This window comes from Apodemus sylvaticus, chromosome 14 (assembly GCF_947179515.1).
Source record: "Apodemus sylvaticus chromosome 14, mApoSyl1.1, whole genome shotgun sequence".
In the NCBI taxonomy this organism is placed as follows: domain Eukaryota; kingdom Metazoa; phylum Chordata; class Mammalia; order Rodentia; family Muridae; genus Apodemus; species Apodemus sylvaticus.
In genome coordinates, this window is record NC_067485.1 from 56,814,114 (window position 1) to 56,827,045 (window position 12,932).

The window sequence follows — 12,932 nt, forward strand, 5'->3', positions numbered from 1 at the left end:
TGGGCCGGGTTGTAACAGCTCACAGCGCATCTGGAGCACAGATTCAACTCATGGTTTTGTCTTTTTTTCAGTTTCTAGCAGTGCTGGGCATTGAACCCAAGCCTCACACATGGTAAGTGAGCACTTCCCACCGAGCCCTTTACCCTAACCCCATAGTTTAGATCTTAACACCTTACACATCTATTCATACATGGAGAAAAGGCACTGAGATCTTAAAATGAGTATAGACGCAGCTGTGCTGTTGAGAACATGTGCAGTGTTTAGAGCAAATTTATGGGTCAAATGTCTGCTTAGTCCATTTAGTCTCACACCCTGCCCTGCACTGAAATCCAGAGCCCCAGCAGTTGGTACCCAGCACAGCACACTGGTACTTGACTGACAGCTACAGACGAACAGCTTTGGAATTCAATGTGAACTGATCAATGAATTGTGATTACTGTAAATTTTATTTTGGGATCCTGTGTCACAAAATGACACGTGTAATGTTTACAATGGGTATGAGAAACTGAGATGTTTTTTATTTCTACTGAGAATAAAACTGTTGATAGTGTTCCAAACTGGCATCAAAACAGCAGAGCAAACTTTTCTGTATATAAACTGTACATAAAACAAGGCACTATACATTTCTGGGGGGAGACATTAAGGTAGAAAGGTTGATTCAAATAGATTCTTCAGAGTTCACACCAGGAGTACAAGGTCTTTGTTCGCTTTAGCACCGGAAGCGGAACTCAGCACAAGCCAGACCTAAGGCTGAAGGAGGCACTTCCGAGCACAGGGCAGACTGGTGGAAGGCTTAACTCAACAGAAGCGACATGGCCCTCTACCTATATTACAATGGTAATATTGTTTTGACACCAAAGAAAACAGTTGCAAGTGAATGAATACGTATTGCTTTGTTAAATACATAGTTGATTTATATGTGTTTATATAAATATATATATATATATATATTTAGAATTCACAAACTATCAAAATAACACTTTATAAAGAGAATCGCTTTAAAAAAGGCAACGCTGAGCCGGGACAGGAGGTTGAGGCTGCAGCGGCCGCTGAGGCAGCACTTGGCTGAGGGGAACGGAAGAGACGCTCTTCAGTTCACCTGAACTGTGGAAAAGAACAACCGAAGTGTTCTCCTGTACATTTATAGAATGCTCGACTTCAGGACAAGCTGTAGAGTTAATAAGACCAGGTTTTGAAAAACTCTCATTCAAAAATACTTTCTTCTTTGACAGAAAAAAAAATACTAGTCCAAATATATATCTGCATCCGTGTTCTGGTGTGGTGGCAGCGAGCTCTGCGCAGCTCCGTCACCTCACCCTCAGAACAGGCCCTTCGCCTTCTTCAGGTTGACCTGCTTCCAGGTGGGCAGTGCGTTGAATTCATCTCTCGTCATGTCGAGTGCAAACTAGAAGAGATGGGAGAGACGCCCGGTGAGTGGCTGAGAGAAAGGAGGCTCTCCCAGGGCCGTCACCATCCCACACAAGGGTCACTCACCTCGAAGTCTTCATCTGTGAGATAAATCTCAAGCTTTAGAGGGTCTACCCCCTCTGGGAGTGGCCTGGCGAGCAGATCTGCCAGTGGATAGATGGTTTTACAGAGCTTGGCTAAGACATCTTCCACCAGGGTGATCTGGTTGGAAACTTCGGTGTCCTGAGGTGGAGCACAGAACATTTGAGCAGACAAGTGCTACAAGCACAGGCAGAGTCCCAGCTCCGCTCCATCTACGGCCTGGGGAGGTCTGAGGCGTCACTCCACTGTGTAGTGGGGGCCCTGGATGTCCAGGAATTATCTCCTACCCTTCATAGCTTTTCCCCATGTACTAAGTTTCAAATCAAGCCTGTTTCTGAACTGCTTCCAGAAGTGAAGGAATGAATGAATGAATGAATGTTTAGGGACTCAGATTACCCATGAATGAACAGCAGAGAAAGATTAGTGGACCTGAAATCAAATCACTAAATGCTTACACATAGTGGAATTTGTCTGAACATATTTTAAAGTAATTACGTTCAGAAGAAATCATGCCCTCTCCTCTTGCCCTACGATCCATTTCTTAATCCACAATGAGACACAAAGAAGGTAAGGGTGAGGGTGTAGCTGAGTGGGGGAGTGTGTGGCTAGAATGCATAAGGCCCTGGGTTACACACACACACACACACACACACACACACACACACACACACACACAGAGACAAACAGTCGCAGACACACAGACACAGACACACAGTCACACACAGTCAGACAGACAGACACACGCACACACAGCAGGGGGAGAGACAGTCTGGGAAACCCATCTTCATCTCTTAGACTTGGGTCTGGGAAGCACTGCCTCCCTTGGGCAGTTGGACGGCGCTTGAATGAGTTCAAGATCAAGTTATGGAGATGAGCGTCAGGGAGACGTGGGCATGGTACCCAGCCCACACGCCTGCACCTGTAAATCTCCCCTCGCTTGCCGACTCAGAGCTTCGGGGCAAGTGTTTTATGCCTCGGCTTCTATACTGGTAAAATAAGAGTAAGATGAACATTAATGTCCCGTCCTGGTAATTAAGTGAGGAATCAGATGTGCTGTAGCCTTGCCAGGTCGGTGTGCAGTGAGCCTTAATTACAGCCAGCTCTCCATTATGCACTATCCCCGCATCTCCTGCCACGCCCGCCCAAGGAGCTGCAGTAGAGGCAGAGCTACCAGGGCAACCTCTGCCTTGCGCTCTGACTGAAAGAGGCAGCGGCAATGCCCGTAGTCCTTGGAGCCCCAAGCTCACCATTTCTGTGATTTCGGCAATGTCTTCTCTGTGTTCCCAGCTGGGAAACATGTTGGTGAACGTCAGGGGTTCTAGCCCGGCATGGATAAGGTAAGACTTGGGGGGCGGCCTTTTGAGATTTTTTCCTGTGGAGACACAATGCACTCGTCAGTGGGCCCAAGGAGTCTGTCCTGCTTTTTCTTAGGCTCCTCCCATCTTCTTCCAGAACTCTTGACTTGCATGTTTACAATGTCCATCACTAGTTATTCATAACAACACAGGGGTGTTGCTTATCTGAAAGGTGACTACTCCCCACCTCCTGAAACCCTGCAGGGACAGAATCTCAGGGCACAGAAGGCTCTCTGTAAATTCCCACTGGGTATGTCTGCTTCCCTTTCATTTGCCTGGAGATTTTCCCTGGAGGACAAGCCCCGAGAGCAGGCAACAGGCAATAGAAGCATCTTGCAGGTGCCGTGGGCATTTGGTGCGATGTAAGGTTGTTCACAAAGAACTTTCCATGGCAAGAGTCAACTGCGCACACTCCAGTGCATTAGGAGAGCCAGTAAACTATCAACGTGCAGACAAGGCATTAGTTACAGGTATCCACGTTCTGTCAAAGGCCAGATCCCATGTGGACGCTGGGTGTGAAACTATGTTGCAGTTGTTGTTATCATTGGATAGAATACCCAAAGGAAGGCTGGCATCGGCTTTTAGCCAGTTTGGGCATGGGTATCTTCTTTAATGCTGGCACTGCCTGAAGAGAGAACTGTGCCATGGAGGTCACTTAGCCAGTTACGTCCATATTCAGAGTGGTGACAGTGCAGGTGGCCCCACAATACACCTGTGGGCAGCCCTGTCATTTGAAAGAGATTATGGACTCTCCATTGTTCTAGTAGTAGAGAATGTACTGATCTTAAGATTGACAAGCCTCCATCAGTTTAAGGGAGAGTGCTGGAGCCCTCTCAAGGCTGCAGGCATCTCAGAAGGGACACGGCTAGGCCTGTGGCGGCTCCCCACCCCTCTCTCCTGCCCTTACCTCGGCAGTACTGCAGGACTGTCTCCATGGCACTCTTCCGGTCTGAAGCCCAGCGAATGCGGGCAGAGCCGGTTATCTTGTTTTCGGTGGGCCACCAGCCTTGCCAGAGGTACACCTCGTGATGGTTGTCAACAAGGAAGAGAGCTGTGGGGTTAAGAGCAGAGTGGGGCCATGAGGGTCTCCTTCACTGCCCAGCAGAAGCCCTGATGCTCTGCTAGCGACGACGCCCGTAGCCCTCTAGCCAAGGCTCAGACTGATGGATCTGTGGTCCCTGCACACTCATTCCCGAGTTTAAGCTCTGAAGATCCCTAGCAGTGTGAGGAAGTGACCCAAGAAAGGCCTCATGGCTTCCCTCCCTTTCCCAGTACATTCACAGATTGCTGGTGACCTTTTCAAATGTTCAGCGCTCTGCTGTTAGCCACCTCTGGTCTCCAGAGAGCTCACATCTGGCTGGTCCTCACCCCCACGATGCTCTGAGCAGTGATGGTTCTTTTGCAGGGATGTGAACTTTGAACAGAATCCTCCTGGCTCTTCCTCCTAGTTTTTAAGGCTCTGCCTGACTCTTGCTTTGTGTGGCCAATGCTCTCCAACTTGCTATGTCAGTGGCCCCAAGGTCCTTCTTGATGTGCATTTTGAGATTGCTTTAAAAGCCAGTGGTTGTTAACGAGTCTAGGAATGCAAGGGCAGGGAGAGTCACCTTCTCTTTTAGATACTCGAGGTTGCTGCCCATAGTGTGCCCATAGTATGATACATGAATTTGCCAAGATCTGAGCTAGTGGTAGGGCAACTACTGTAACATAAGGCTCCAGGCTCTGGACAGCTATGAGCTCAAGGGCTTGATTGGCAGGAAGGTGGGAGGGTCTACAGAGCTCATTTCCTTTGCATAGGTTTGAATATTAAGGTATGTCTTGGTGGGAACATGTCTGATCTTGGAATTGGGAGACCAAGTCTGCAACCTTAGCCCTACTGAGAGCTTCCCCATGTCCCTTTCCTTAGCCACGTGCTTTTCCAGGATCCTTTATAGCTGGAGTGGCCACATGACATCTTCTGGCCAATGGGATAATGCAGAAACATTTACTGGCGCTATGGGGATGTTAGAAACTCCCCCTTTCCTGTTTTCTCAGAGTTTCCTGTTTTCTTTTGCAATGGGTGGATAAAAAGATGCTCTGAGCAAGTCTGCTAGTAGTTATACTTGGCAGATAGAAATTGCTTACAAGAAACAACGGCTTCCCGGAAGCGACCACGCCCCCAGCAGTGCTTACCTGGCTGAGGCGCACTGTACAGATCCTCCTGCAGGAAAGGCATGGAGCTGACGGCAGAGGGCGCTCGCGCAGGGTACACGAACTCGGTGGCAGAGAAGTCTCCAGAGGAGCTGCTGAGGATGAACAGGCGGGGCGCGAAGTTAAAACTTCCAGGATCTTCCAAAGAAAAGAGAACAAAGCTAAGAACACCATATGGACTGACTTCCACATGGACTGAAGTAAAACATGAAACAACTCAAAGAACTGGAGGGAAATCAGCAGGATTTGATTTAGAAATTCTCTTTCTGGGAAGTCTGTTTTAGTTATTTTTTGCAGTGTTGGGTATCAGACACAGGCTTCCGGCATGCTAGGCAAACAGAGACTAAACTCTCTCTCTCTCTCTCTCTCTCTCTCTCTCTCTCTCTCTCTCTCTCTCTCTCTCTCTGTGTGTGTGTGTGTGTGTATAGATATGTGCACACCAGACAGACACAGGCAGACACACACACACACACACACACACACACACAGAGAGAGAGAGAGAGAGAGAGAGAGAGAGAGAATAAAACATAAAAGATCACCCCAGCACTACTAAATAGAAACAGTGCTTTCCCCTGGATACTGTGCTCAGATAATGAGAGTTGGGAAATGTTCTCTTTTGATAATTTCTGCTAAGGAAGAAAGTTGGCTCAATGTTCTGGGGGACACTGGTTGACAGAGGAGTCTCACTTCTAGAAATTCACCTCAATTATGGACAAATAATTAACTCTGAGAGTATGCCAACCACACTATTGTACAATAGACAGAACACTGGCCATTGTTCCCAGCTGTGGAGGAAGGATAGGTAGAGTGGAATATATTACAACGTCCTATGGTCATTAACCTCTCGGTGGCAGCAAGGGGGCACCAAGGCCATATAGGGAGAGGGTGGCTTACAGGACAGTCACCCTGACTGCCTTATTGTTGAGTTATGGGTGGAAAGCACGGGAACACGTGGGTTCTGGTTGTCTCTGCGACATGTGAGTGGTCAGAGATGACTAACAGAAGAAAGTTTGTTTTGCGACATTTGTGGTTATAATAACGTATATTTAAGGGAAGACACAGCCCTGCACTTCACTTTAGAGGATGAGGACAGCTATCCTGAAGTCAACGTATGAAACAAAGGAGTTTGGTGTTTAGAACTGGGTTCCACGCCTAAGATAGCTCCATCTTACAAAATTCAGAAAGGCTTCCGGTTTCTGGACAGGGCTCCCCACTTTGCCCTCACATACCCCACCAGCTAGTCTGACCTCGGGTGCACCCCATGTCACTTCCTTTTGGCCTCCTTATCCCTTGGTCTCTATGACGTCCACTATCTAGTTCTGCGCCTTGTAGGCTCTGTCTTTGCCTACCGCCTTGAAAATAGCAACAAATACTTATAAATTAGCTCCCAGGCCATGGACATAAAGTCCCCAAATCACGTCTACACCGTACACACACGTCTTACTCTGTCCTTTGCAAGGACTGTGTCCCGTTTTCTCACAGGGATCTATGAGTCTTGAAAGGTTGAGGTCTGAATGAAGGGGGTCCCACAATTCCTTCTTCTGCCTGCCGCCTTTCCGCAGACAGCCACGCCATTCCACAATGGCCTCTCCTGTGCAGCTTTGCGTTCCAGGTTCCAAGTCCTCAAGCTGAGGGTAACTGTCCCATTCTCATGTCTCGTAAAACATCTCGCAGTAGGCACTGAGCATCAGCCACTGCCTTCGCAGTCTCCCCATCCAGCCCTGAGTGCTGAGAACTGAGTGTCTCTATACGGCTCAGGGCTTGCTGCTCAAACCCTCCTGATCTGCTGGGGACAAACTGTCTCCCTGGGGTTCCCATTGCTGTCCTTTACTGTGGATAATGGCCAAACCCAACAGCTTGTCATGTTGCTGCTTAGCTCAGACTTCCGTCCTTTTTTTGTCAAGTCATACCAGCCTAAAGGCACTATGCAAACCCGCAGCTGCGTCTTCCCACAGCGCTGTGCGTGTGACTGTCCTGCTGGGAATGATCCTCTCTTTTCTATGCTCACACTCTTTTATGACACAGCATTTTTATTCACAAGAAAATAAGTCATATACAGAGTGTGGCTTAGCTTCCTTTTTGGAAGACATCCTCTGGGAGATCTCCCCTTGGCTTTATTCACTGTGTGCTATATGCAGCAGATACTCAGTAAATCTTTACAGATGTGTACAGGAGGCAGGGTGTATATGTGAATGCATGCATGAGGAGCTGGAGCTAACCAGTTAGACTAGAGATAAAGTCCCAGGAATCAACTAGGGTCTTCATGCTTGCACGGCAAGCCCTTTGCTGGCAAAACCATGCCCAGCCCTCAAGAAATGTCTCATGAGCAAATACGTGAGTGGGAAGAGGGTGGACACTGAGGACTGTGGCGTTAGTTACCTTGAAGCATGCAGTCGTAGGCCTTGCGGTCCCTCCTCCCCAGAGCATCCCAGAATCCCAGGGGCTCGGATCCTTCGTCACACTCATGTATTGTCACATTGCTGCTGCTGTGTAAGCCTGCTTCCAGGGGACACCTGCGTGGGGAGACATGGCGGAGGTTTATAGAAGCCTGGAGAGTGTCTGCAGGACAGTTATTCCAGACCAAAGCCACAGATGACTTCACTCTCTAACTGAAGAAAACAGTTCTCATTGATGAACAACCACAACAACAACAAAAGATATTCTGTAAAAGTTCTCCCAGCCTTTGTGCTGGAGGAAGAGAGGCCAGTTTGCTCCAGGGAAGAATGCAGAGCTATATGTGTCATGAAGACAATGCTCACTTTCATATCTAATGCAGTGCATTTCTCCGTGTTGTTCTCTGCTGTGAACATAAACTGCGTGAGGAGAAAGGCAGATGAGTTTGCTCACTGCTGACTCCATGATCCCTTCTTTGGCACCAAGTAGTTGTTCGTTCAGTAAGTGTTTACCAAATGAATAAGTGAATGAATTCATCATTAGTTTGCTTTTTTTTCCTTAATGGCCCAAGTAAAAAGCCCTTTGGGTCATGGATGCTATTGGATCCCTCAAGTGACATCTTTTAAGCTCTGCCCACCTCCACTGTCCACAGAAGGAGGCTCTGTGAGTCCAGTTTCATCTGCCTGCCTGCTGGAAGGTCACTTGTCATCCATTTCAATGCCCACAGAATGGGCTGACCCAAGGGCACTCTGCTGGTATGTGACAGGACGCTCCCTTTTTAGGAAGGAACCCAGCTGTTCTCAAGGAATTGAGGCTGCCTGGGCTGCAGGTAAGAGCAGAGACACAGTGGCAGGTCCCCCTCTGGCTGTGCTGCTCTTCCTAAGGACCCTGCCCATCAGAAAGGCCTCAGGGGAAAGTCCCAGCAGTGTGGTCCCCAGGACTGCTGGCCAGGGGTGTGAGAACTCACTGTTGTCTGCCGACCTGCAGCTGGGCTCCCTGCTTTCTAAAGATGTTGTAGCCCCCAGTTTCTACTTTAGCTTTGTCCTTTCTGCCACTCCAGGATTGCACACACTGAGACTCCTGTAAGACCCCTGCACGGGCCTCTGTAGCACCACAGGCTGCAGGCAGTATGCTCAGAAGCACTCACAGAAAGAAGCCAGAGTGTGACTATGCCGGCTGGGGACATCTGCCTCATTGGTGCTGTCTTCCCCGCTCCCCCCAACCCCCCATGAAATTTTACTATAGAGCCCAGGCTGGCCCTAAACTCTTGAGCTAGCCTGTCCCTTTTCCCTCAGCCTTCTAGGAAGCTGGGGCTGCAAGGATCCACCACAGTGCCCGGCTCAATGATGCCTTTTACAGAGGCAGCCATGTTCTCAGAAAGCCTGCAGATGGGAGGCTTCTGTGGAGCTGCAAATCCTCTGGACTTAGGTCTGCCCTGGCGGTAGTTCCAGAGGTCCCTGGAGTCACTGTAAACATATGGGGAGCCCTGCACTGCCTCTGCCTGCCTCCATCCCTCTGGGACCCCCTTGGAGCAGAGCAACACCCACTCTTCCTTGATCTTGTTTGCCGCAGTCCTTCCAACCTCCTTCGTATGGCCTTGGGCTTTGCATCCGTGCCACAGGTAAATGAGAGCCTTGTTTACGTTCAGAACGACCATGGAAGTCCTGGACCTCAGGCTGCTGCAGTGACAGGCTACTTCCAGCAAGTTCCCTTCCATGGGTACCTCTCCTCGCACACAGTACAGTCTCCATTCACCTGCAGGGACAGCATCCGCACAGAGCTCATTAGGAGCAAGCACCCGAGGCGTGGCCCGTTGGGCTCCCCGTATGCTGTCAGAGGGACTGCAGGACCAGAGGCCCAGCACGGACTGCAGTGTGTGGTCCGGAGTTATAATCAGGTTGCCAAAAGTACACAGGGCAGGAAAAAACCAAATCTTTCCGAGATTTACATTACATAACTAAAACTCTAAAGAGAAAAATGCTAAGGATTTAGTGATAGGGTGGTTGCCAGTGAACAGATTATGATGGAAAATCCACTGTTTTTTTTTTTTTTAATTTCCATGAACAGTGTAGACAGTTATTGCAAATTCATTTCAAGGCTTCCCACACAAAAGGGCAGATCAGGAAAGAAGCAGTCCGCAGGGTGGGAGTCTCCACGATGCTGTAACAGGCCAGCATCAGACAGCTTTCAGTGGGAAAGACACAGCTATCTGAGGTCAGACTTTAAGGTTTTCAACTACATATAAATGTAATTATATAATGTATTTTAGTTTTATATCTATATCTATATCTATATCTATATATATATCTATAGATATAGATATAGATATATATGGGAGTGCACACATGAGTGCAGTGCTTGTGGGTGCCAGAAGGGGGCGTCAGATCCCCCTTGGAACTGGAATTAACATGTGGTTGTGAACTGCCTGATTACTGTGTGTTCTCTATAAGCCCAGCGTGCATTCTTAACCGCCTGAGCCATCTCTGCAGCCCCTAGACTTACTGTAAAGCCCTCCTTCCAAAATACCTCCAGGGAGAAGAGACAAACACGGGCTTGTAGCACGAGACGTCACTTACTTTGCACGTTTTCTTCTTCCTCTTCCCTCCGTCCTGAGTGCACCACCATACCCCCCTGGAAACACTGAAGGAAGCAGGGTGGCTCCTTCCCCTGCAGGACCTGGACCTTCAAATTTAAACACGGACAACCTGGTCAGACGAAGGGGCTGTCAAAGGCATGAGAATAACACACACCTGTTTCAGGGACTCTGGGCACCAGCATCGGGGCACACAGAATATCCCCACTGCCTCCTGAAGCTAAGCAGGACCCAAAGTGTGACGCATGGGGTTTCTTTCAAAGTATTTTCAAGGCTGTATTTTCCCATGATAGGAAGGTAGGATGTTATGCTCTGATACCTCATGCACCTTCTTTCGCCGATCACTGTTTTTTTGTCATGAAGAATGTTCATTCTTCAGAGACACTAACTTTGGCCTTTTCATGGTATTTTATGTATGGCTACGATGTGACAGATTTAACATGTTTAACAAGGTCCACTGCTCAGAAGAGTTGCCGACTTAGTGAGTCTGGAGGGATGCCCTTGCTGTAGCTAGCATCTGTGGTAGGTTAGGTCTTAAATGCCTCTCAGGACCATCCCCTCAAGGCTCAGCTTCCCCAGGCTGTGTGCTAGGAGACTGTGATATCCCAGAGGTGGGTGGGGCCTTGTGGGGAGTCCTTAGGTTACTCAGAGCACATCTTTGAAGGGGGTTATGAGATCCTTGCCTCTTCCTGTCCATCTCTTTTGCTTTCTAGAAATGGGCCAAGCAGTTTCACTCTTGTGAAGCATTTCTGCCATGAATTACTGCCTCCCTACAAGCCTAAAACCAACATGGTCAACCAACTATCCCAGAGAACCAAAAGAAACATTTCTCCTTTTAAGTAGATCACCTAAAAGGTGATGTATATCACAGTGTATATCACAGGGGTGTATATCACAGTGACAGGAACCAACCCCGTATCCTCGCGTGGAGTGACGGGGCTCTCCCTGACTGCTCTGTTTTTCCCTCCTCAGGTGCCAGTGCCCCACTTGCTCTCACTTTGGCAGACTCCATCCCGTACAGAAGGAATGGCATCCAAAAATGTGTAAGCATTTTCCACCATAAGCTACATTACCGAGCCTAGGTCTGCCTCGCATGGGCAAGCATCACGTCGTAGCAGGGCTGGGCGCGTACCGTTTACCGGCAGCAGCATTATGTGTCTACACTGGTTTTCCATGTGTTGGATTGAAATAAGGAATGCTCAGAGTAGAATGATTAACCCCAAACTCCAGGTGTGCTCTGAATCCAGGGTTAAAACATGTCCACTTATGGCTTCTATAAAAAACCGGCAGCTGCAATCGCCCACCGTTTGGAATAAGCTGAAATGCCACTGATGCTAAGGTCTACTTCTAAAATATGATCTGTAGCACAAAACATTCGTTCGGTCTTAAAATTATTTTGAGGGCACATAATCAGTTCTGGGAACGTCAGAAAGCTGAATGAGCGTGGCTCTATTTCTAGAAAGCGGTGCTCTGCTCTCCTCCCCCACATCCCTGCCAACGAATGATTCATCCAGGATGGTAAAAATACCCGCCCATAGTGTCACGTGTCCCAAGAGCTCCAGAGCCGGCTCTCAATCAGCGGCACTCATGGATGGAACATAGGGCACAGATCATCCAAATATTAAAAATCACTCTGGGGGCCATGCCGGGGATGCAGCCTAACAGGACCGTGCTGCCCAGCACGCACAATGCCCTGAACGTGATCCCAGTGCCCATGCCAGCAGCCCCCATAAAACAGCTTATCAAGTCTTTATGCTCCAAGGTTGGACGGAGCCTGAGAGTTGGGCTGTCTCTCTCCTGATCACTGGGAACAGTTGTAAATAAGTAAAGGAAGTGTGATTTTTCACCTATAGAAACAGAAGGTACAAAGGGGGCGGAGGGAAAGGAGGGCGTGACAGGGGAGCAGAAACTTGATTGGTTGCCATGGTCCTCAGGCCCAAACTGTCCTCCAGCATGGCTGCTCCCAGCCAAGAGATGTTGGGCTGCTTTGGGTCTGCTTCCTATGAAAAGGGAGGGAGGCATCTCTCTGTTCAGTGAGAAACCCCTGGTTTGGGGCTAGGAGCGCCTGCAGGCTCATTTCTTCTTAGAGGAGACCTCAGAGGGGTAGGGAGACGTGGAGGAGCAGGGTCTGGGTCTGCAGTGGCTCCCCAGAGCTTACCTGGGCCCCCCTCTCTTCGTCAAGTTCCACTGTCATGAGAGCAGACGTTCCCTTCTCGCTCACAGTCGAGTGCCTGCCTTGCCAGAAGAAATAGACACACTTCTCTTTGCCAGCCACTCTCACCGGATGCTCTCCCTTCTGTCGGCTTCCCACTGCAGACACAACAGCAGAAGGTGAGGAGAGCTGGAACACCAGAGGGGCAGCAGATAAATGACACTGCGCCTCGTCCCCAGAATCTGTGATGGAACCAAAGTGAGGTGCCATCTTTGTCTTAGCTGACGGATGGCTCCTCTGGGAAACCCAAGATAAAATGCACATCATCTCGGGCAGAGGCCCGTTCCCCGTGTGTGTGACCAAGAGCAGGACCAGGCTCGCACGCACTCACTTTCCAACATTCCGCCTCTCTTGTCAGCTGAGGACGAGAGGACGCCAGCCACAGCTGGTGGAGCTTCAAGAGCAAAGGAAGCGAATGATGGAGCCTGACTTCCCCACCTCTTCAGGTCCCAGCCGTGAGGTGTGAGTGTGTTGTACCACCTCATGTTCTCTGCCCTGATGTGCTGTGCACCCATGGGCTCTGAGTAGAGCCTAAAATACACTGCACTTCCTAAAGCAGACATCTTGACTAACGTCCTCGACAGTTTTCCTCAGTACAGCCAGACTTAGTTCTACACAGGAGAACTTATTATTTTCAATGTATTTGTTTCTAACTTTAGTAATGTAAAGGTTTATTAGTAAG

The 12,932-nt window shown here is 49.0% G+C and overlaps 1 protein-coding gene across 8 annotated transcripts in view; it reads right to left on the bottom strand.

Annotated features, from left to right (window-relative positions):
- Positions 1-427: 427 nt before the first annotated feature.
- Positions 428-12,932, bottom strand: part of Svil (supervillin) — a 184,626-nt gene continuing 172,121 nt past the window's right edge. For all 8 annotated transcript variants that reach the window (XM_052157226.1, XM_052157227.1, XM_052157230.1 and 5 more), the window contains 9 exons: positions 12,197-12,348; positions 10,022-10,127; positions 8,993-9,200; positions 7,431-7,564; positions 5,034-5,189; positions 3,772-3,915; positions 2,757-2,881; positions 1,495-1,650; positions 428-1,405 (listed from right to left, as the gene is read on the bottom strand). In XM_052157226.1, coding sequence (XP_052013186.1) covers positions 1,319-1,405; positions 1,495-1,650; positions 2,757-2,881; positions 3,772-3,915; positions 5,034-5,189; positions 7,431-7,564; positions 8,993-9,200; positions 10,022-10,127; positions 12,197-12,348 — 1,268 coding nt within the window. In that variant the 3' untranslated portion in view covers positions 428-1,318. The remainder of the gene's footprint in view (positions 1,406-1,494; positions 1,651-2,756; positions 2,882-3,771; positions 3,916-5,033; positions 5,190-7,430; positions 7,565-8,992; positions 9,201-10,021; positions 10,128-12,196; positions 12,349-12,932) is intronic.